This window comes from Lycium ferocissimum, chromosome 5 (assembly GCF_029784015.1).
Source record: "Lycium ferocissimum isolate CSIRO_LF1 chromosome 5, AGI_CSIRO_Lferr_CH_V1, whole genome shotgun sequence".
NCBI classification, from domain to species: Eukaryota; Viridiplantae; Streptophyta; class Magnoliopsida; order Solanales; family Solanaceae; genus Lycium; species Lycium ferocissimum.
Window position 1 is genome coordinate 9085443 of NC_081346.1, and position 23771 is coordinate 9109213.

The window sequence follows — 23771 nt, forward strand, 5'->3', positions numbered from 1 at the left end:
CTTATAGATCACATTTTGTAATTCCCGAAACTAATTTCCGAAATTTCAATTTCTTTTCTTTCCTCAACACTTCCATATTAATATTCTTTCATAAACAACACATGTGTTAAATAAAATCAATTATTACCTTATTCCTTACAAACCCAAAATTATTTCCAACTTTCCGAATACGCGAAAATACGGGATATAACAGATATAGCATTAGCAGAAGAAAAAACTTCTAGAATGTGACTTCGCTTATTAGCATTGAACTTTAACTAACAAAAACATCAAAAATATTCGAGATCACAAAGTAAACTGGTTACTTTCAACAAATGCATATACTTGGCTAAACTGCATGTATTTGGTCATGACAGAAAATAGCATTTGAAGGCATATATGCATTTGTTTCAGAGATAAAAGAAGGCAGGTAAACATCAAACAATGCCAGATCCGAATTATTCCAGTAGTACCCCTTTAACCGAAATCTAATGCACATCACATAACTCGCTTATCCGGCCATGTTCATGAATATTTCAGTTATCAAAAGTACAAGAAATACAGCAAGGTGTACGGAACAATGATTGTAAATCAATATAGAGCCTTTTCCTCTACACTACGCTGATAATTCATAGTATTCGTATTCGGAACAGCTTTTATCAAATAAGAACCTGCAAGTACAGCTACTGTCACAAACTTATCAGTTGTATTTGCTAGGGTTGGACAGGAACATTACTGAAAAGGAAAATCTGTTTCTTCTAAGGACCTTGTTCATCAGATGATTGATCAATGATCATAATGCAGTCGCAATAGACTGCAAAATAGAAACCTTTAGAAAAGTGAAAGTCTGGAGAGTGTGATTAAGATCTTATCTATTGCTAACCACACTGCTTGACTTTCAAAATTGAAGACAACAAAGAGAACTGTAAGCTAAATAGTATTCAGAATTCTTTCCAGAAGCACAGAATACTAAGACCAACAGTTACAGATGGAAAAGTGAAGATGTATATTAATTGGCTTAAGACTTCTAAACAATTAAGAGGTCTTTCTTCTATTTCTATAATCTAGAGAATTTAGGAGCTAATCACAATTTTGAATGTCTCTTAATATTGTCTTAATTTAAAATACGGAAAGCAGAAGATGCATTCCACAACAATTACCATGATTTGAAGTAAAAATGATACAAGTCAAGGATTATCTCAAATCTCTAGCATGAGCTTCTTCTTACCAAAAAAAATAACAAAATTTTATTAGAAGACTGTACACAGTCCAAACATATACATATGATACTCACCAAGAACAGGGAAACAAGATGAAAGGAGAGAGCAATTATTTTAACAAAGTCAACATGTTATAGCAAACCAATCACCATAACAACTGGATCTTTAAACTAAGAAACAAGAGAAACAGCATATGATAAACTAAAAAAAAATGAAGAAAAAAATCTAACTTAAACTCAATACAGAGAGGTGTAAGTTAATGCATATATAGTTGAAGCAATGATATACTCAATGACCAATAACAACAATAACACCAGCTTTCAAGCAGTATATATAGATCAGGATAGTCAGTCGGGCATGAACACTGGATGCCTTGGCTTATATATCTCCTAGGTCTTTCAATTTTGAGGACTGTTAATATAAACTGAAACAAACCCGAAATAACCAGTTCACACACAAGGAAACTGACTTGTAGTATTGCAATTACTAAACAGAATTACAACGAAATAGCAATGGAAATGACATAAAGAACTGATAAGAAGAAGGAGATGAGAATTAGACTGATAGAGAAGGGGGTGAGGAAATCAGATATAGAGCAGCGATGAGAGAGAACACTAAACATCACAATTTGCATAAATTCTTCTGTCTAACCCCATGTCCTATTTAACCAATTCAGTTGCTAATTGGGCCTGAATCCCAAATAAAACTTTCCAACATTTTAATTGGCCAATATCCTAATTGAATCATTCTCATTCACCCCTTCTACCCCTAGGCCCTTATGGAGTTAGCTTGGTTCACAACATAAACCAGCAAGGAAACTGCTACCATATTCCAGTAATCAATTTCTACTCAAATTAGGACCTCCTTTTAATAGTCATTATTTCCAAAACACAATAGACCTAAGCAGATAACTGATGGAGCTCGAGGAGAAACAAGGATTTAGAGCAAAAAAAAAAAAAAAATAGAAGAAGGAGATTATGAAACATTCTCTGAACATAAAATTTTGAAAAAGCACTTCACAACACTTCGCAACAAGATGTTTATGACAATGAAAAACATGAAGTAATAATATAGAGTAAAACGGGGTCTGAATCATTAAAGAGTTGGTGTGACCCAATTTGGTGGACAAACACGATTGAGGGAAACACCCTCGTAGTGCGCCTTGATGCTTCCATCTCCTACATCGAAAACACCCATGTCCAAGCCACCACGTTCATTGTAGACGCGGGATGCATTATCGTTATCCGTAAAATAGATATGATTTGGCTTAATTCCAGGAAATTGAGAAGCTTGTAATGAGAGAGATGCATTAGAACCAAGAAAAAGAGCTCTGTCCCCTAAGTCCTGGATTTGTATCAGTGTACCAGCATCTATATCGAGCTTGAAAACATGAAAAGTTTTTGTCACATGAGTTGTATAACTAGGGACATAAGTTGTATCACTATCGACATCGGCATAAGTAGTCAGTAACTGCCCACCATCATGATCTAGGATGTGTGTTAGCGGAATCATGTACTCCCTATTTAGGGGTAAGTAGTTTATCACTTCAAAATGTCTCACAATTACAAACAATGATCCAAGTGATTCTACAATGTAATGCCAGTTCATCATACCATCAGATGGTAGCTGTGCTACTAATGGAGTCTCGGAGGGTTCAGGATCAGCAACATTGTAAACAACCACAACGCAGCCATAATGATCGATTGCATAAAATTGACCATTAAAATAAACAACATCATGATATTGACCTCCACATTGAATCCTAGTCCAGCTTAGATCACCTGGCCTCCAAAAACTTATGTTCAAGGCTCCCCCAATGACCATGAGGACGTAGTCCGATGTATGAGAAGGGCTAGCCGATAACACTGCTTTTGTGGATTGCATGTTTTCTTCTTTCCTCTGTATTTAACTCTGGTTAGAGTACAAAATTGGATTGCCATAATCCAGTTTTGGTAACTCATTTATACCTATTGCTTGTTTCCAATGTAAGTTTTATTCAAAAGTGAAGAGTAAACACTAATTAGACCCTTAACTTGGGTTTGGAAAAAGTCACCCCCACATCGATGATAAAACCCCTTCATTTTAAATCAAACCGTAAAAGATGAAACGGATTATAGCATGTATTCTGAAAATATAAAAAATAGTCTGTAATTAATATAAATTATTTTCAATAATTAAAAATATAATCAATATTATTGTAAATATTACTCCATCCGGTAACTTTTAGTTGTCCACTATGCTAAAAATATATTTTTGACTTTTACTTGTCACTTTTAGTATATCAAGAGAAAAATATAATATATTTTTTCATGTTTCACCTTTAGTATTACTTACTTATTCCTGAAATCATTTCACAAGACTTAAGGCTAAACACTGATTGATATGGGTATTGTGATAAAACTAAGACAAGTAAATTTGATTAATATCTCTTTATTTCTTAAACTCCGTGCATATTCAAGCTAAAATACTTAAAATGGGATGGAGGGAGTATTATTTTTAGAAGATGTGCAAAATTCAAACTGGACAAAAAATTGAAGCAAATGGAGTATTCTATAAAATTAAAGTTCTTAAATCTATTTTTCCTCCTTCAGCTTTTCATTTGATTTTCAAACCTCATATCTCTTCGTTGAATATCTCTTTTTTTTTTTTTTTTGTTGCTGTAGAGATTCAAATTTTAAATATGTCTTAATCCATTTTACTTGTATTATTATTAGTATCAAAATTTTAATTAAACTATTAAGTTGTTTGTAAAGTACTTATTATATTTGGGTCTCTTTCTCACGCTAATCTTCAAACATTTCTTTTAAAATTGTGATTATAAATTTGATTATCAAACTACTTAACTTGCCTTACTCATAACTTTGAAAAAATATCATGAAATGACCAATTTTGAACTTATTATTTCAATTAATTCATTTTTTTCTTTTCAAGATATTTATTATGTAGGCAAACTTCATACTGTAGAATTACACAGCCGTAGAGATGAGAGAAGGTTGAGTATTATTGATGAATTGATCATGTACGATTAGCTCTATTTATACACATAGTAATTGTAGAGTCCTAAGTAGTAAACAACTAGGAAATACACTCCTAATACACCTTGTATATCACGTATACAACTGCATATACACTTAAGCTAGAAAAACCTATTGTAAGCCAACTAGGTTATCTCATACATGGAAGACTCCATATCTACGCATTTAGTCTTCTATCTCGTAACACTTCCCTCAAGCTTGCGGTGGGTGGTATGCATACTCCTAGCTTGCTTCAATCTTGTGAACTCTCGCTTTGTCAATGCCTTAGCGTGAATATCTGCCGGTTGATCTTTAGTTCTCACAAAGTGTGTCACAAGTCGTCCTCTAGCTACCTTTCTCCTCACAAAGTGATAATCCATTTCCACATGTTTAGTTCTAGCAAGTAAAACCGATTCTACCGTCATGTATAATGCACTGATGTTGTCACGAAATAGTGTTGGCCCGACTTCAAATACACTCCTATATCATTAAGAATGTATATTATCCAAGTCATTTCGGTACCGTCGAGGCCGATTGCTCATATTCGCTTCAAAGACCGGACCTTGACACTCGTATAACTTTAGCTTTCTGAGGCCCAAGAGATGTAATTTGCACCTAGATATATTGAGTAACCCGTGGTTGACCTCCTTGTTATTGCACAACCTCCCCCAACTGCATATCTGGGAATCCATACAATCTAAGTGGTGATCTAGCTAGCAACCTCAGACCATAGTTTGATGTCCCTCTTACCTATCTAAGAATCCTCTTTACAACCTGAAAATGTTCAGTGTTTGGATCCTGTATAAACTGGCTAACTAGATTAACTGCATGTGATATATTAGGCCTAGTTAGACACAGATATTGGAGACTTCCTACAATACTCCTATACAATGATGCATCAGTTGTGTTTCCTGTTGCTAGTTATAGACCATGTTTCTGTGCCAAAGGTGTGCCAACTGGTTTTGCAAGTGCCATATTAGTCTTCTTCAGCAATTCGCAAAGATACTTCCCCTGCCTCAGATGGATCCCTCCTTTGAAATAATGTACTTCAATTCCTAAGAAGAAGTGTAATGGTCCAAGATCTTTCATAGCAAACTCTTTTGCAAGGCCAGAAATGATATCACTAATGAACTCATTTGAGCTTCCAGTGATAATAATGTCATCCACATATAGAAGAAGTAAGATAATACCTCTTCTCTTCTTAAGGACAAACAATGATGAGTCCTTTTGCCGCATTAAAACCAAGGTGTAGTAAGTAAATACTAAACTGTCAAACCGTGCCTAGGTGCTTGTTTGAGCCCATACAATGCCTTCTTGAGGAAACATACATGATCTGGATATCTTGGATCAATGAACCCTGGTGGCTGACTCATATACATTTCTTCTTGAAGAAATCCATGTAGAAAATCATTCTTAACATCCAATTGCCTTATAGACCAGTACAAGCTTATAGCAACAGTGATTTAACCACCCTTATAGTTGTAGCTTTGACTACCGGACTAAATGTTTCTTCAAAATCAATGCCTTCAAGTTGTGAGTATCCCTTGGCAACCAACCTGGCTTTATATCTATCAATAGTGCCATCAGACTTCAACTTAGTCTTGAACACCCATCTTGAGCCAACAATATTCATGTCTGCAGTTCTGGAAACAAGAATCCAGGTCTAATTCTTGTTTAGTGCATCAATCTCCTCTTACATAGCTGCATACCTTGGGGACTAGCAAGTGCTTGTTTCACACTTTTTGGCTCCACATCTATCTTTTCAGCAGTCAATGAATGAGTCATGGGCATTTTCTTTGCCTTGTGTCTAGTCATCATGTGATGTCCTTTTGTTGCTTCTAATTCACCTGTTTGAGCAGCTTCACTTGGATCTGAGGGAACTTGTATAGGTATATTGTCACTATCTCCAGTGACATTAAACGATTTTGACAGGTCAACTTCCAATTGCATGCCTTATGGATCCTGTACTGCAACACTGTTAGGACCTTGAGTTCCACCATTTTCTTGTGTATGAGCATTATTACCACCTGTATGAACATCACCTGCATGAACATTATCATCACTTGTGACATTGTTTGTGTCATCTTTACTGCTGTTAGGATCATTATCTTGTGTCACATTTCCTTCCACATCATGGGCAGCAGCTTGAACAGGCTCATGCACAAACTCAGTGTTTGTGTTAGTCTTCTGCTGTTCTTCCACAGGGCTCACATCATCTCTTGTCTCAGCATTGTTATTAGATTCTAACAACACTTCCCCTGAGATGTTACTATCACCTGAAAGCTCAGCCTGTTCCTGCATGTTAAAGAACTCATGGAAAGTAGCTAGGTGAGGTAAGGACACTGTGGCACTTGGTTGATCTGTTTGAACATAGGGTAGAGTAAGCTCATAAAAAATAACATGTCTAAACACATAGACTTTCCTAGTCTGTGGATGATAGCATCTATAGCCCTTATGTAGACTGCTATAGCCAATGAACACACAAGGGTATGTTTTAGGTGAAAATTTGTTTTGTCCCTTTATATAAGGATAACACCTACAACCAAAGACTTTCGTTTGTTATAGTCCAGTTCAACACCATGCAACTTCACAAAAGGAACTTCATTCTTTAGAACTAAAGATGACATCCTAGTTATCAAAAACACAGCTGTCAAGAAGGCTTCAACCCATAGAAACTGAGGCAATCTAGCATGAAACAAAAGTGTCAATCCAGTCTCTACTATATGTCTGTGTTTTCTTTCAGATATGACATTTTGTTCTGGGGTGTGTGGACAAGATATATGCCTGATAATACCACAATTTTCCAAGTGCTTGACAAACTCAGCCTGAATGAATTCACCACCTCCATCACATTGGAATATCTTAATAGTGTTAGAAAACTGTTTTTCAACCATCTTTTAGAATTTAAGAAACACTTCATAAAACTCAGATTTCTTTCTTAAGGGATAAAGCCATGTATATCTTGTATGATCATCCACAAAAACCACATAATACTTCATATGTTGAGAGGACACAAAGTGCCGGGACCCCGAGAGATCACAATGTATCTTATGTAAAGGAAACTTCTCAATTTTATTTCTTGAATCAAAAGGAAGTTTACAACTTTTCCCTAATCGACAATAGTACAAACAGTAGGTGCTTTGTTCCAACTTCTAACATCAATATTCTTGCTACTACTCAATAATTTTAAAGACTTCAAACTAAGATGACCTAATCTAGAGTGCCAAATACTCTCTGACTTCTTCCAATTGTGTGTTGCTGCTAAGATATAGAGGTTGTTATCTTCCAGTTGATATAGTCCTTTTGTATTAGGTCCCTTGGCCAGTAGTGTCCCTGACTTCTTGTCCTTAACAAAAAAAAAAAAAAAAAACTCATCAAACTCAAGTTTTGCACAATTATCCTTTGCAATTTTACTAACTGACAGAAGCTTCTTTGCAATGTTAGGAACTACAAGTATATCCTTAATATGCAATCCTGATTTCTTTGTATTGCCAACATGTGTAATATCTAACTATGCACCATTCCCAACAATTATTTTATCAGTTGCTTTATAAGTGTGGAGATCGGACGATTACCTCTTGTATTTGTTATGTGTGTAGTGGCACCCGAGTCATATACATGGCTTTATCCTCACCTATGGATTACGCAGTTGACGGTAAGGCCTCGAGAAGATCTTCTCACCTAATAAGAGTAGTCCCATCCGTAAAAGCACTTCAAGGCTAAATGATTATTTCTTCCACAAATTTGACGGTGCCTCGGTACTAGTTCTTCCCTTTCCATTATTTGAACCCCGCATGCCTTAATTATTAAGTGTTTTGGTTTGTGGTAGCTTTGTCATTCAGCTTCCGAAACCCTTCCCTCTTGAATTGTAGTTGGAGTTTCCTCTTCTCTCGATTATAGTTTCCTCTTCCCCTACCTCTTTGTGTAGTGAAAGCAATATTGTAGTTCTGTTGTGGCATCTCCTCCTCTTCTTCCCTCATGTCAAAACCTCTAAGAGAGTTGACAAATTCATTTAGTGTGGGATATGGAGCTTTGCACAACATGACAGTCCTAAAGGTCTTATACTTTGAACCTAGACCTCTAGCAAAGTTAATGACTTTGCTATCTTCATCAACTGGCTTGTGTATAGCAGCAAGGCCATCACATATGCCCTTGAATTCTTTCAAATACTCACCAAGTTTCTTTGTCCTTAACTTAATGTTTTGCAGTTGTTGCTTAAGTTGGAACTCTTTATCCTTTGTTGCTTGAAGGTAGGCTTCCTCCAAGCACTCCTACATATCTTTGGCAGTGTTGCATCCAACAATGAGGTACATACTTTCCTCAGTCATTGTTCCTGATATCCAAGTCCTCACAAGAACATCTTGTTCATCCCAACTGCTCTCAGAGATCTTCTCCTTCTCCTTTTCATCAACAACCTTTCCAAAAGATCATCTTTGTCCTCAGATGAACCTGTCTCAGGCTTGTTTTCTTGGACTATTTTTGTCACTTTCATGACTTGCATCAATCGTGATTTGAGTTCTCCAAATAAGGTAGTTGGTAGGCTTTAGCTTGATAGGGCAATCAGCCATAAGGTGATGCAGTGAGGAAGCAGAGAGGGACAAGGAAGAGGGCGCAGAGTTTGAGGCCATTGTTGTGTTTACCGATAACAGGTTTTTGCAGCGTAGTTGTGTGTGTTTAATGCTCTGATACCATGTAGAATTACACAGCCGTAGAGATGAGAGAAGGTTGAGTATTATTAATGAATTGATCATGTACGATCAGCTCTATTTATACACATAGTAATTGTAGAGTCCTAAGTAGTAAACAACTTGGAAATACACTCCTAATACACCTTGTCTATCACGTATACAACTGCATATACACTTAAGCTAGGAAAACCTATTGTAAGCCAACTAGGTTATCTCATACATGGAAGACTCCATTTCCATGCATGAGTCTTCTATCTCGCAACACACACAAAGTTTGCTTCCTCCTCCTTATTCAAAAGCCATAATTTCAATTTTGTATGTCCAAAGTTCAGACAAAAAATGTGAGAAATTTTTGCACAAGCAATATGCAAAATTTTATACGCCAAACTTTTTCAACTTCAGTCGCTTAAAATGAAAGTGGCTAAACTTATAAATTTTGACCGTCTTAAATAGTCCCCGAAAATCAGCTATATGTGCACTTGCCCCCATAACTTTTAACTAACAAAACCCACCAATGTTTTAATTAGATTGTTAATAACATGTAGAAAAATCCAAATTGTTTGTACCTCTCTCTCTCTTGTAATGGCGTTTGACTTCTACCTGAATATAAGGACACATGCGAGTCTGGACTCCAGAATCCACAAGAATAAGGGTGCAGATAGTATAATCCAATCGAAGAATAGTTATTGGTATTTCAAAAATTAGTTAGGTCTCTTCTGTCTTTGAGAATACGAGCTAACACACTTCTTATAAGTTGCATTATTAGATCTGCCACGATATGGGCCGTCTGCTTATTAATGTATCAACCCATGCTGGGAACCACTAGCACTCTAAATAGGCTCTAAACATACCAATTTAGTTCAATCTTCGAAGTATAAGAGAATATGCATTTGTAGATCCATTCGGAGGGAAAAAAGGAAAAGCATATGTCCATAGATTGTGGGTTCCAATGATTGGATCACAGGAAAATGCTAACTGCTAAATGGATAAAAATGCTAGGCCCTTCAACTTTTATCAATATGTAATCTTGGTCACTGAACTATTTTTTTTAAAAATTCATTATCTATTCCTCCATTTTTATTTTTTATGCCGGCGCAGGGAAGAGATTTATTTCCTTGTAGGAAATGAATAACATTGGAAATGATTCAATTTATATACATTGACACGTGAATATTTTATTTTATTTTATTTAACTTGTTATAGAAGTAATCAACCTTATCTATTAGTTTGCTAATCTCACTTTTTGTGAACGAATATCTACAATTATTTTTTAAATAATTTAATAGTGTAATTTATTTCTATGCTATCATTATATAGAATTGATATGATAAATGTGTTTTAATTTGTGATCTAGAATCATTTAGAAAGAAACAAGTGAAGTATATTAGTGGTGGAAAGCTACCAAGAAAAAGATAGGCTGTAAAAGGACATGAAATGGCACAGTGAGCTGGCTAAGTTAGACTAAATCTGAAACCACTCAAGTGGCAACTTAAGTAAATAACCAAAGAAGCAAGCCCTAAAAGCATAGGATACCAAACCATTCGTAGACTCAGTTTGTTTACAACAACGTCAATCTCATCTCCAACTCTCTCAAATATCTGACCCAACTAAGACTGAATCTCCTTAAATTGAATTTCAAAAATCCCCACATGAATCTCCGACTTTTTCTCTTCTATTTCATCATCAATTAAATCCATTTGCAGCAAAACCTATTTTCATTCACCATGTATTCCCCTTTCAGAAAAGTTAAAAAGGGGGAAACGGATGGACATGGCAGAAGCAAATCCATGTGGAAAATCTTCAGTTACAGGTCTTCTTCTTCCTCCTCCAAGTTTGATAAAAATGACCCACCAAAAGAACTCCTCTGCCCCATTTATGGGTCTTTAATGTTTGATCCAGTTGTGGTTTCCTCTGGCCAGACTTTCGAGCGCACTTCTGTTCAAGTCTGTAAGGATTTAGGGTTCAAACCCGAACTTCCTAACGGCTTAAACCCTGATTTCTCTAACGTGATTCCAAATTTAGCTTTGAGGACAACGATTCTTAGCTGGTGTGAAAAGTCAGGTGCGGAGAAACCTCAGCCACCCAATTACTACGCCGTTGAGTCCGTTGTTCGTGCTTCCATGTCTTCTACTTCTTCTTCTGCTTCGACTACCATCAAAGAAGATCCTGGAATACGGGTTTCCGAGAGGGAATTGCTCAAGGGGGTTGCGGAAAATCCACCTGTGCTTCTCTCTCACGCTGCCTCAGAACTGAAATCAAAGAATAATCATCATTTTTACTCTCCTTCGAGCTCAGAAGAATCTGTTATCGCCAACAACTCACCGTTACTCCCTTTTACTACTCGTCCTTCCTGCTATTCCTCTTCGTCATCGCAATCAACCTCGTCGGACGTTATCTCAGATGAGGTTCCATCTTCTGTTTCCACATCATCGGAAGTTGATTATTATGTTGCTCAGTTCAAGAAACAGGACGTTTATGACCAGGAACAAGCTGTAATTTCCTTAAGAAAAAGCACAAGAACAGACGAGGAAGCTAGGGTTTCACTGTGCACGCCGCGGCTTTTATCGGCTCTCAAGCCGCTGTTACTCTCGAGGTACGCTGGAGTTCAAACAAACTCCGTTGCTGCATTGGTCAACATCTCGCTTGCAGAAGTCAACAAAGTGAAAATCGTTAGGGCAGGGATTACTCCTCTGTTAATTGATGTTTTAAAAGGCGGCTTCGAGGAATCCCAGGAACACGCAGCCGGCGCGTTATTCAGCTTGGCTTTAGAAGATGACAACAAGACAGCTATTGGAGTGTTAGGCGCGTTGCGGCCGTTGTTACACGCGCTGAGGTCGGGGACCGAGCGAACTCGTCATGACTCAGCATTGGCTCTTTATCATTTGACCTTAGTTCAAAGTAACCGAGTTAAGCTCGTTAAACTCGGGGCTGTGAATACGCTTCTAGGAATGCTCAAAACCCGCGATATGGCGGGGAGAGTTGTGTTGGTGGTGTGCAATTTGGCGGTATGTCAAGAGGGGAAAACAGCGTTGCTAGACTCAAACGGGGTGGATGTACTGGTGGGGATACTGAGAAATGGGAATGAATTGGAGGAGTCGACTCGGGAGAATTGCGTGGCAGCTCTATACTCATTGAGTCATGGGAGTTTGAGGTTCAAGGGGTTAGCGAAAGAGGCGAAGGCAGTGGAAGTATTGGAAATGGTGGTGGAGGGAGGAAGCGAACGGGCAAGGGAGAAAGCGAAGAGGATGTTGTATGCAATGCGAAGAAGGGTGAAGGGGGAGGATGAGGATGAGGATGAAGAAGAGGTGGATTGGGAAGGAGTATTGGAAGGACGAGTCAGTCAGACTCGGTACCGAGTTGGAAGAACTACTCGCAATCGCAACTCAACCGAGTTTTGAATTATGGTAAAAGTAAAAAAAAAGGTGTAATTATCAGTTATTTTGGGGTTTGGGACTCTTTATCATGTTCATGGTTAAAATCTTCTTTTGACTAGCTTTTGATTTGCTGAATTGGGTACTAGCTCTTCTTTTCTTTGTTCTAGGTTTGATTGTAGTTACTTAAGAATGTAATTTTGATTACAATTGTGATTATTATGTAAATAACCACTTAGAATTTAAGGAGTGGAAAATGTAATTTTGGTTTAGAGTCTTTTTTATTTTTATATAGTATTGTACTTTGTAGTTTGTTGAACAGCGGCAATCAAAGACGACTGATTAGGACCAAGTTGCCATGTTACCAGAAGTCATGAGCCGTTTTGTTTGACAATGTCAATAAGTTACTATATAAAGAATGACCAAGTTGACTGTATTATTATGCCAAACCAAACATATGTGTGGATTATGATGAAACTTTTTGTTGTTAATTATAGCTTCAGCTTTGTTCCGTCTCTATCATTTCAGTGGGACAAAAGTTTGCCCACCAGTTAAGTCTGTTGTTCCGTGGACGTAATTGTCCCTGTAATCCAGATAGAAACAAGATTAGGCAAAAACACCCTTGTGGTCTTTGATTTGGATGATAGATTTGTCTCCCAAGTCTTCACCTAAAAGTCTAAAAGAGAATATGCTAAATTGCTAGGACCATTAGATTTTGTCGTCTTGTCGCCTCTCTGGACTTAACTATCAAGATTTTGGCTTGAAAGCAGTAGAATGCTTAGATCAAATTAGACAATAACAAGTATATGGTGCTTCTTATTGCTTAAGCGAGTCTATTCCAAATCGAGAGCAATTCCTCACATAGCAGCTGCTGAAGATAGTGGGAACCCTTAGATGAATTTTGCAAAGCAAGTATATTCAAATATGCAGAAATACCGTATGATTATTAGCTTATGTACGAGAAATTACTACATAACAAGAAAGATGGAATTCTCTCTCTTTATCTTTCTAAAAGAAATATGTATATTTGCCTTTCGGATAGCAACTTTAGTTATATAATACGAGGGGAATAGCTTTATGGAATTAGGTTAAGGGGGATGGGGTATGGCTTGATCCCCTTCTCTCTCACCCCATCTGTGCAGGATTCCGGAACTTAAATGACCCAGAAAAAAATGAAATGAACCAAAATACTCTAACAAAAAAACTGGTACCAAAGTATCTTTAATGCGGTAAATTACTGCGTTAAAGGACTTAACCGTAACGGCACGGTTAAGCGCAATAGCGCAGTAATTTACTGCGCTATAGGAAGGATGTCAAGGATTTAATAACGCAGGTCCTGCGTTATTAAACCCTATAAAACTAGGGAAGAACCTCCATTTTCCTAACACTTCTCCATTCTCCTCTATTTTCACTCTTTTGCCATACTTTACCCCCTCATAAATCATGTCTCAAAATTCTGAATCATCATTTTATGCTATAGAACCCGACGTATGTTATTGCAGTGTATACTGCTGGCTTAAAATTTCAAGGACTCCAAAAAATCCAGGCCGTCGTTTTTGGCGTTGTAAAATGCTCGAAGTAAGTTTATTTTGCAACTTTTTATAGAATAAGTTTATTTTGCAACTTTTTATAGAGTTTTTGTCACATTATCTACATTTTGTACCTTACAAAACTAATGTTACTTGCTATTTTATCAAGCAGATGGCGGGTGCAAATATTTTCGGTGGGAAGATAAAGTTCCCGCGGATAAAACGGTGGCGGCGAAGTATAAAAAGCCTCCGATTGATAGAGATACCGCGACTTTACAAAGCAATGTAGATACCGTGAAGTTTGATTTGCAGTATCAAATTAGGGAAGCTCTAGAAAAAATTGAACTTTTGGAGATGTTACTAAAGAATCGGAAGATAAAAAATAAAAATAAAAAATTTCAATGATAATCTTAGAGACTCTCAACGCGAGACAAATCCTTTGAAAGAGACAGTGAAACTTTGGAGGATGATTTGTGGTCTCTTGTTGTTGTTTGTAATTTTGAAGTGTTGCATTGCCGGCTAGGTTTATTATTTCCTATGTAGTTTGTTTTTATTTTTAGTAGTTTAACTTTTTATGTATTATGTATTTTCTATGTTTTTTTCTAATGTATTATGTAATCGTCACTTTTTATGTAGTAGTTTATTTGTGTTTTCTACAAAAATTTGAATAAATGGAAAACTAAACATTCTAATATTCTTCAAATTAACGACTTCATCTTAAATTAAAAATATAATTAAAATCACAATATTCTTAATCATCAGAATTGAAGTTGTTAATATCGTTCTCGGATAAATATCTTGGATTTCTTAAGAAAAATCTTCATTTTGTAGATGTTAGTTCCTTACCGGTTGATAATGCTTGTTCTTTAACCAACTTGAGCATGTAAAATCCACAATGTTGTGCTAGCATTCGGTTGTTCTCTTTCCTAATCCTTTGGACCGCAACCTCGCAAGAATGTTGATCAGTTCGAGGCATGCTCAATGAAAATCTTGTTGGGATTGGAGCGTTCAGGTTTTCCAAGTCACGAACAAGACGTTGTGATTCGGCGTACCGATATGCCCATTCGCGACATAAACCACAATAATATTCACGTGGATCTGAATATTTCATACTAATATTCTTGGTTTTATGACTTGCTTATCAAGAACTCATAAGATTTTTTTTTACCATACATCTTGATTGATTTAATGTAAGTGTCGATTAAATTGGGAGTAAATTGCAAGTAGTTTCTGTCTATTTTTTTTCTTATTTACATTGGGGATTGTTAGAAATTCATTTTTATTTTAAGTTAGAAAACTTTCACTTTCTTTATTTCTAAACATGTACTAATAAAAATCCAGCTATAGTTTAAAAAGCATATCTTAAAAGAAATTGATCGAAACTCATAAGAAAACGAAGGGAACAACTGGATTAGATCAAGCATAATTATAGGGATCTCTTATTTTTGTATATTAGAAATTGACACTCCTATCCCTAATCATGCAAAATTGCTGCTTGATAGCGTGTGTTCTTTCAGAATGTTCAAATTGATTACATGGATAATACATATGTATCTGTAATATTGAGTTTTTGCTTATTTTTCATTGATGAAATCATTTATTTTCTTCTAATGTAATTTGATATTTACTTTGCAATGCATTCATCGTTGACACCAACTATGACGTAATAAGGTATGCCTTTATTTATTTAGTCCATTTTTTTTTTGAAATCCCAATATTTTTACTCAGGTCATTATCTATTTTACATTAGAAAACATGATTTCCTTTTTCTTTGGTTAATAGTGCGACTATTCGATCAGTCTTCCTGAATTTTTTGTGAAGCAGGTTTTCACCAATAATGTTGTACAAAAGCATAACTCATGAATTTTTTCTTGAAAATTTATAAGTTTTCTTCTCAAGACTAGAAGTTGATATCTCCGATTAAGAATGAAAGGGATCCAATCTGTTTAACCACTACCTTTAGTGGTTGATAGGTTCAATTTTCTTCTTTCATATTATTTTGTTAATATTTATTATATGATACGTCTGTAATATGATTCTTTCGGATGAGATTAGGAGGAACGAGTTCTGTTAGAGTGTTTTTATTGTGCCATGTAATTCTTAATATTTTAAGTTTTTTTTAATAGACATGATGACATAATTTTATTAATTTATTATGTAACTTTTTGCTTAATATATTTTCTCTTATGTTTATCGACAACTTTATTCAGATATGTGATATTTATTTATAATTAATTTTTGTTGTGTAAATTCTTTTAGATGAAAATAAATAGAAGACTTAGAAGAAGGAAATAAAATGATTCTTGAGACACAGATTAGTTCGAACTAATTATCATTATTCTATATAACTTATACACGTGCATGTAATGTGTGTGTGTGTGTCGGTAATAAAAGTACGAAGGCCTTAGCGAAATGGCGTTCACTTTTTTTTTTTTTTTTCATTTAGAAATAGATAGACATAATAGCCATTTAATTCTTATTTTTAATAGTTAAAACTTTGAAATCAGATAAGATTGTATGTACTAATAATACTTCCTTATATGAACTAGGTAAGAATTCCTAATATTTTGGTATTCTTTTAATTTTGGACGACCGTCTCTTCTCCGATTAACTAGCTCGAGCTTAGAAACTTTTCCCAAGATTAGCTTTATTTTAATATATCAAATAATTATTACATGCACAGATTTTATTTTCGTTTGATTAGTAGAGTTTCTTTTAACAATAATCTTATGTATCAAATCATTAGATAGTTATTGACTTTAGTTTTGGTTTACTTTTTACAGGGTACATAAATTCTAATTTTGATCTTATGGAAAAGTTGATTTTTTTTTGTTTGAATAAAATAAAATACCTATTGAATTATAGAGGGGATATTCACCAATTAAATACTAATGTCTCTTATAAAAAATAATGAATATTGGCTGAATGAACTTATATAGACCTTTACTTCCAAATACAATTCGAATTCTAATGATTTATCTTGGATTTTTTTTTTTTTTACATAATATAAGAGTAAATCACGTGTTAAATAAATAAATACCAAAAGGATTATATTGTAGTGTTAAATATCAAATAGGTAAATCCAAATTCAAAGTAACAAGGATAAAATAGTAGAAAATAAAATATATTCTAAATGATTTTCTGTTATATTATTCCAACAAATTAAAACTCTTAGTGATGTTCTTTTACTATATGTTAAATTATTTGACTACTAAATAAACATAAATTGTCAACGGAAGTTAAACTATAAAATTCGTCGCTAAGCCTATTTAGTGAAGGATTAATGATACATTATCAAAAAAAAAAAATCTTAGCTAAGTGCAATTTCGCCACGGATTAATGACAAAAATTCATAGTTAATTCCGATTTTTTGTTGTAGTATTAGTTATCAAATGATGTACGCGCTTTGTTCACGCGCAAAGCGCGTACGCTGACTCTGGTATAGATATAAAAGATACACTCCTGACCCACAATTTTCAATGAAGTACAAGGTGCATAAGAATATACGTACCCACTATGTTTTTGTCATTAGTATTTTTTCAGTTTCTCTGTTTACCTAATTATTTTAGTTTCAGTAAAGTGCTTATATGTGTATATATGTATATATTGTACAGAGAAGATCCGACTCAGGGGCGGAGGGAGGAATCCGAAACCCCTTCGGCTGAAAATTACATTATTTATACATGATTAAAATTATTTTTTATGTATATATAATAGAACGTTGTATTCCTTTTACTTCTTCGTGTGTTTACTCTTTTATATTTTAAACCCCCTAACCAACTAATAAATAGTTCAAACTATTGAAGTTCTAATTCAATTTCTTAGCAATGTAATTGGAATTAACACCTCTTTAACACTTCTGTTATTGAACATTTTCGGCAAAGTGATTGAAAACCTCGAAACAATGACGCTTGGGCTAGGCGATTGAAACCTTAATATAGCGCTGGGCCTTTCACACGGCTTCATTAGTGAAAAAAATGACCAAACTGACAAAGACGCAAAAAAGCCGAAAGAGGAAAAAACCCGACAACCAATGTTCTCCTTCTCCATGTCCGTCATCAAAACCATCGAAAAAGGCTAATGTAACCCTTAGTTCCTCCAATGGAAGTGAGCCATTCCCTGATTTCTCTGGGCCCTCACCGGACCAATGCCGAGCCGTACGGGATGATCTCTTGGCTCTCCATGGTTTCCCCAAAGAATTCATCAAGTACCGCAACCAAAGATCACTCAGTCCTATTGGACATGAGGATGATGATGATATTAGTGGTACTGATTCTTGTAAAGAGAGTGTACTGGACGGTCTAATAAGCACCATTTTGTCGCAGAACACCACCGAAGTTAACTCTCTCAAGGCTTTTGCTTCCCTCAAATCTTCTTTTCCAACCTGGGAATCTGTAAGCTTTTCTGTAAATTAATTAAATTTCTTTGTATATGCTTGCTTTAGCTGGTTAATATGGGTGCACAGCATTATGAAAAAAAAGGGAGAAAAAAATGCATTAAGTGGGAATTGATCCTTGTTCCTCTTGGTAAATAACTAAAGCATTTAACCAAGTGCACCCCATAATGGTAACTCTTCCTCTGATTAAACCCCATGTGAGGTGATTTTAGTCTATCTTAGGGTTTTACCTCTATTAGATCTTATATTGGCTGTTGGCTCGTAGCATTTTAGCTATTAAGTGTGACCTAATGACTGATTCATTATGTTTTCTGTTCGGTGCTTTACTTGTTACTTGTTAGTGATGTTCAAGAATGATATTTTCTTCTGATCAAAGTTCAATGGATTTTTTGGACTATGGTTTTCAATAAGTTTAGTTTTTGGGCAGGATTTTGGTTGCAAACCGCCTTTAAAACCAAGGATGTCTATGCTTTTCCTTTATTACTCTATAATCAAGTTATTGTACACTGATGAAATGGATAAACTTGGCACTTCCGACCAACTTCTTTATGCAATTACATTTTCAATTGCTTAGGTTCTAGCAGCTGATGCAAAACTTGTTGAAGATGCCATAAGATGTGGAGGTTTAGCACCCACCAAAACTTCTTGTATCAAGGGAATATTGAGTTCATTGTTTCAGAAAAAAGGAAATTTGTGCTTGGAGTACTTGAGAGAGCTATCTATAGAGGAAATCAAAAGAGAACTCTCTTGTTTCAGAGGAATTGGCCCCAAAACGGTAAATTGTTTTTAGTTAATCTGCCTACTTGTCATGTATGAATAAGTGTTAATTTTTTAGTATTGTTGTGCTTTAGAGATGCTGCAAGTTTCTATTGGAGTATTAGTTGAACAACCATGGCTGGATTCAAATTAAAAATGCCATATGCAGATTTGTTCTTTTCTTGCTGATAACTAGTAAAGGGCACCTTTGTAGATAATATATAAGGATATCGTACCTCTTTCTTATAGCCCTCATCTATGCCTTTTACAGTGTGTTTCTACACTATTTAGCATACCCTACTTCTGCTCTGTTCTATTATTCATGGTACCTCAGAAAGGGCAATTCCTTTCAAGCTTTTCTGATGTCATTGCTTTGTCCACCCTCCACTGCATGTCTGGGTTGATTACCATGCTTTAGAGTATAAGATTTTTTTTCCAGGGTTAGGGGTGGGTATTGGGCTATTTTTAGGCACCTTCAAGGAAAAAAACTTTTCTCCTTGTCTCTGCTCAGAAGAGTAAATAAGTGGTAGAGAAATCTCGATCACACTTCTTTTTCTTGCTATATTAGTCTACAATCCAATCCAAGTCCCACACTACCATGAGGGATGAGAGTGGGGTGCAGTCCTATAAACTATCATGACTTTGGCAAACCTCCACTTCCTTCCATCCCTTATACCTTTCGAGCCAAGATCAAGCATCAAATGGTGAATTTTACGAGAGTTCTTTCAGTTTGACATGAGAAACAGGCTCTAAACAATTTCTCCTTTCTCTTGGAATTTGAAGTTACAACCCCTTAGCAGATCTTGTCATTATTAGTAATACCTGATGGAGTACTTATGAAAGGAAAAAGAATAATTAATATCTAATGGAGCCTCCATTACTCTTAGGGCTTCCTAGAGCTTAGAATAATTGTAGTGCCAGTATGAGTAACCCAGACATGAGTTGACATTTGTGTGTGAAGCAAAGACGTGAAATTTCAAAATTTGGGGACTTGACAGAATTGCACACATATGGATCTCAATTTAAGTGTTTTTATGCTTAGTGAGAACTGAGAAACGAAAAAAGAAAAGAAAACATTTTTTTTTGGTTTTTGAGAAAGGTAACAAAAAAGAGAATAAGAAAATAAAGCATTGTAAGGAAGAGAATATGATTCTAATTCTGTGAAAGAAATATGCAAACAATGCGAGAATTAGCTAGATCTTAAGAAAGAATCTATATACTGCTAAATGGTAGTAGTAGTTCTAGAAGTCCAACTCTATTGTCATTGAACCTAGTTTTCTTTCCTCAAGTATGTTGTTGCAAAGAGCAGCATATTAAGCATGATAGGGGGAGGAAAGAAGTGATGAAAAAGAAGAATATTTTGACAAAATGATCGATGGAATAGTCGAGGTGCACGCAAGCTGGCCCGTACACCTTTATCAAAAGAGAACAAAAAAATACTTGACCAAACGACTGAGAAACAGAAGGAGAGCCGAGGAAGAACACGGTTAAAGAAGAAGAGAACCCGAAGCAGCTGAGAGCAATAGCAAAACTTAGTGTTGACTTAGTTTCCAAGTCTAGTTCACATGCGTCCAATGCATGGAAGATATGTTTCTTCTAAAATGGAGGACGTGGGTGCTGTTACTGAAGTGGAGGACATGGGTGCTGTTACCTTACTTTTATAAAATAGAGGGTATGAGTGTGCACGAAAACAAGGTAAAAAGGCAGAATAGAAAATGCTTGAGACATGTGGTAAAGGTTTACCCATAGCGTCCATGTCCTGAAAAAGTCTGATCTGATATGTGAATTTTAAAATGTAGGTCAGGCTTACCGGTGATGGGGAAGAAATTAAGTGGTTATCTGAAAGATGGCATGAAAAAAAAAAAAAAAAGATGTATGCTATTGGTGGTGTTTGCAAACTGAAAGATCTTATCACCAGCAACCTTTATAACTGGCCTTTGGCCAGCTGCTATGATTCTAACTGTATCCAATGGGTGCAGGTGGCATGCGTCTTGATGTTCCATCTTCAGCGAGATGATTTTCCAGTGGACACACATGTGAGTTTCACTTTAGAAGACTTATTGCCTGTTCAAAGTACTTAGCTAACATTCAAAACTTATTACAGGTTTTTCAGATTGCAAAGACTCTTCGTTGGGTACCCATTGCAGCTGATGTAAAAAAGACATATCTTCATCTGAATCGACGAATTCCAGATGAACTAAAGTTTGACCTTAATTGTCTCATTTATACCCATGGTAAGGTCTGTAGAGAATGCTCTGGAAAAGGTTCTGACAAACCCAAAAACGAACACTGTGACAAACTTTGCCCATTATTGCGCCAAAGTTCTAATGCAATATGAAACCAAATTATGAATTCTATGCATCTATTCATGTACATGAGGTTTTTGTTTTCTTTTTTGTTCTCTTTCATGATCCCTGAACTCTATGCATCTATTTGTGTACATGAGGTTTTTGCATTCTTTTCTTTCATGATGCCTTCACTTTTGGTACTGCATTTGGGTCTTGTACACAAAGATGAAATAGAAAAGTAGTGGATTAGAAAGAAAATTAATTACTTCATGTCTTCGGACCACTTCTTAGAGAAAGCAGGTCATGTTTATCTATTTTCTCTAGTCATTTGTAATGCATCTACGCCTAATCACCTAGTATATATGCTTAAATGCTTAATTATATCTGTTGATCATTCTGCTTTTGTTGTGTTTTTCATCCCCTTATTGAGGAATAAATCTTTTTGTAAATTGAGTGAGAAGAATGAAATGGGGATTGAGATGATTGGGGGATAAGCACCAAATAACAATGTGGTATTACAACACATTCCATTATGCTTCTGAAATGGCAAAAAAGCTTCAAAGATGTGGTCCAATAAGCCAACTTGGATAGATGGAAACAAAGAAACTTAGCTGGCTAATGCTAATACATGCCAATGATTTGCTTTAGCTATGATTTATCTTTCTAGGCGCTGGATACAAACTTATTATGCTCAGATCTAATTGGTGGACCTTTAATTTAAAGATTTGCTTCTCTCATTATCCACTTCTGAATTTATTTTATAATTCTTGTAATAAAAAAGTAATTTCATATGCTTTTGATAAGTAATTATAACCGTATTACGGCTGCTTACCTGCTGTGGTGCTGTTGTCTTTTTCAAGGATGTGGTCCACATCTTGTATGAGCCTATAAGAATTGTGATTATCAAGTTTGCTCCCCTCTGGTGCAAGTCTTTGTGCTGCTAAGTTACATCGAGAGGTGATATTTCTGAGTGAAGAAACTGATTTCCTTCGCGAGCTTAACTAATGACATGTCTTTGGGAAAAGGGAAAAAAAAACAGAAAGAATGAACTAATGACATGTACGGGAAATTAAAGATAAAGTGGAAAAAGTCTCAATTCAGTAATGCACTAAGCTCCCTCTTCTGGCTTTATGTGAACCTTTTTTATTGTATAATGATTTAGTTGAATATGATGTTGGCTCTGCATGACTGTGATTGTTCTTTTGGTGGCTCTACTATAATATATTTTGCATCTTCTATAAATTGTTACATTCCGAAATATTTGGCATGCTGGGAACTTTTCATTCCAATGGATGAGGCAGTGAACCAAAAATCTACCAACTTTAATCTCCTTTCAACCGGAAAAAATGGAACAGATATTGTCTGTTGCAAAACTACTGCTTCAGCTAAAAAGCTTAGAATATTTGGCTTTGAGGTAAATCCTTGTCCGACGGATATCATTTGTTCAAAAACTAAAAGTGACGAGAGTATAAGCTCCTCTGCAACATTTGCAGATGAAAGACTAGGGGGAAAGACGTCCATCTGTATGAATTCCTCTGGCATAGTTCTTCCCAACCCAAATGAAAACCTTATAAACTTGAGCTCCTCCTCAGCTGTCAGGGAATTTGAATATGAGTGCAACTTCTGTTTGAAGAAGTTTACAAACTCACGGGCACTGGGAGGTCACCAGAATGCCCATCGAAAAGAGAGGCTGAAGAAGAAAAGGATGGATCTTGAAGCAAGAAGGGCTAGCTACCTTTATGCTTTAATCAGAAACAATGGAGTTGTCTACCCTTACTCTTCTCTAAGTCATCAAGACCTCCTTCTCTATGTTCCTACCATCACTCATGGAAGTTCACATATCGGTTTCAGCTCGGTATATCATTATCAGAACAACACTCATCCCCCATATTTTACTGTTGGTGCTTCCCAAGGTGAACTTCAATTGCAGAATAACAGTTTTATCTTGATGCAGGGTGGGGAAAAGAACCTGTTGGCATGAACGCAACTGCTTTGTTGAAAATTGTTATGTAAAAGAAGGTGCTAATAGTCCCGGAAAAGAATTGAGTGTGCTTATGTTTCAGTATCTGGCAAAGATATGACAGCTATTTGTACTAACACCGCATTCAATATGTATAGACCCATTGTTTGAATATGAGTAAGACTGAAAAGCCTCCTACAACATAGAAAAAGATCTTTATATACAGTGTATACATATGCACGATATGGATTTAATATAAAATTTATTATATTTATACGTTAAGGACCACCATCAAAGCAAAAATTCAAGAAAAATCTTAGGCAGCATCCATCTTAAAACCATCGAGCTTTCTTTTTCTGTCTTCTGTTTATTAAATTAAAAAAGAAGAAATGCGAGGTTGACTTTGATAATAAGGAGCACTTAGCACCAAAACTTTGCAATACCTCCAGCAAATATCAAGTGACTTCTGAATTAAACACAACTTTGCTTCTTGAAGATCCAACGGCTTATGCTAATCTATCATACAATACTAATACCGCAACCTTTAATTATTTGAGTAAATTAAAGAAT

The 23771-nt window shown here is 35.7% G+C and overlaps 3 protein-coding genes across 3 annotated transcripts; all 3 read left to right on the forward strand.

Moving 5' to 3' along the window:
- The first annotated feature begins 10324 nt into the window (after positions 1–10324).
- On the forward strand, positions 10325–12624 carry LOC132055852 (U-box domain-containing protein 38-like). The gene has a single exon (XM_059447854.1). The coding sequence runs from the start codon at positions 10626–10628 to the stop codon at positions 12297–12299; it is 1674 nt and encodes a 557-aa protein (XP_059303837.1). The 5' UTR covers positions 10325–10625; the 3' UTR covers positions 12300–12624.
- A 5094-nt stretch (positions 12625–17718) lies between these two features.
- On the forward strand, positions 17719–21343 carry LOC132055853 (putative DNA glycosylase At3g47830). Its single transcript, XM_059447855.1, has 4 exons — positions 17719–18195; positions 18772–18972; positions 20933–20989; positions 21058–21343. Exons 1-4 carry the CDS (start codon positions 17779–17781, stop codon positions 21289–21291), a joined length of 909 nt encoding a protein of 302 aa, XP_059303838.1. The 5' UTR covers positions 17719–17778; the 3' UTR covers positions 21292–21343.
- A 152-nt stretch (positions 21344–21495) lies between these two features.
- LOC132055854 (uncharacterized) lies at positions 21496–23295 on the forward strand. The gene has a single exon (XM_059447856.1). It carries the CDS (start codon positions 22410–22412, stop codon positions 23220–23222), a length of 813 nt encoding a protein of 270 aa, XP_059303839.1. The 5' UTR covers positions 21496–22409; the 3' UTR covers positions 23223–23295.
- The last annotated feature ends 476 nt before the right edge of the window (positions 23296–23771 follow it).

Bases quoted from the DNA above. Each gene is read 5' to 3' on its own strand.
- LOC132055852 (XM_059447854.1), top strand. From the start codon at position 10,626: ATGTATTCCCCTTTCAGAAAAGTTAAAAAGGGGGAAACGGATGGACAT.
- LOC132055853 (XM_059447855.1), top strand. From the start codon at position 17,779: ATGACCAAACTGACAAAGACGCAAAAAAGCCGAAAGAGGAAAAAACCC. The intron at 18,196-18,771 runs GTAAGCTTTTCT...TCAATTGCTTAG, and splicing joins CTTTTCCAACCTGGGAATCT to GTTCTAGCAGCTGATGCAAA. The intron at 18,973-20,932 runs GTAAATTGTTTT...CAATGGGTGCAG, and splicing joins GAGGAATTGGCCCCAAAACG to GTGGCATGCGTCTTGATGTT.
- LOC132055854 (XM_059447856.1), top strand. From the start codon at position 22,410: ATGATGTTGGCTCTGCATGACTGTGATTGTTCTTTTGGTGGCTCTACT.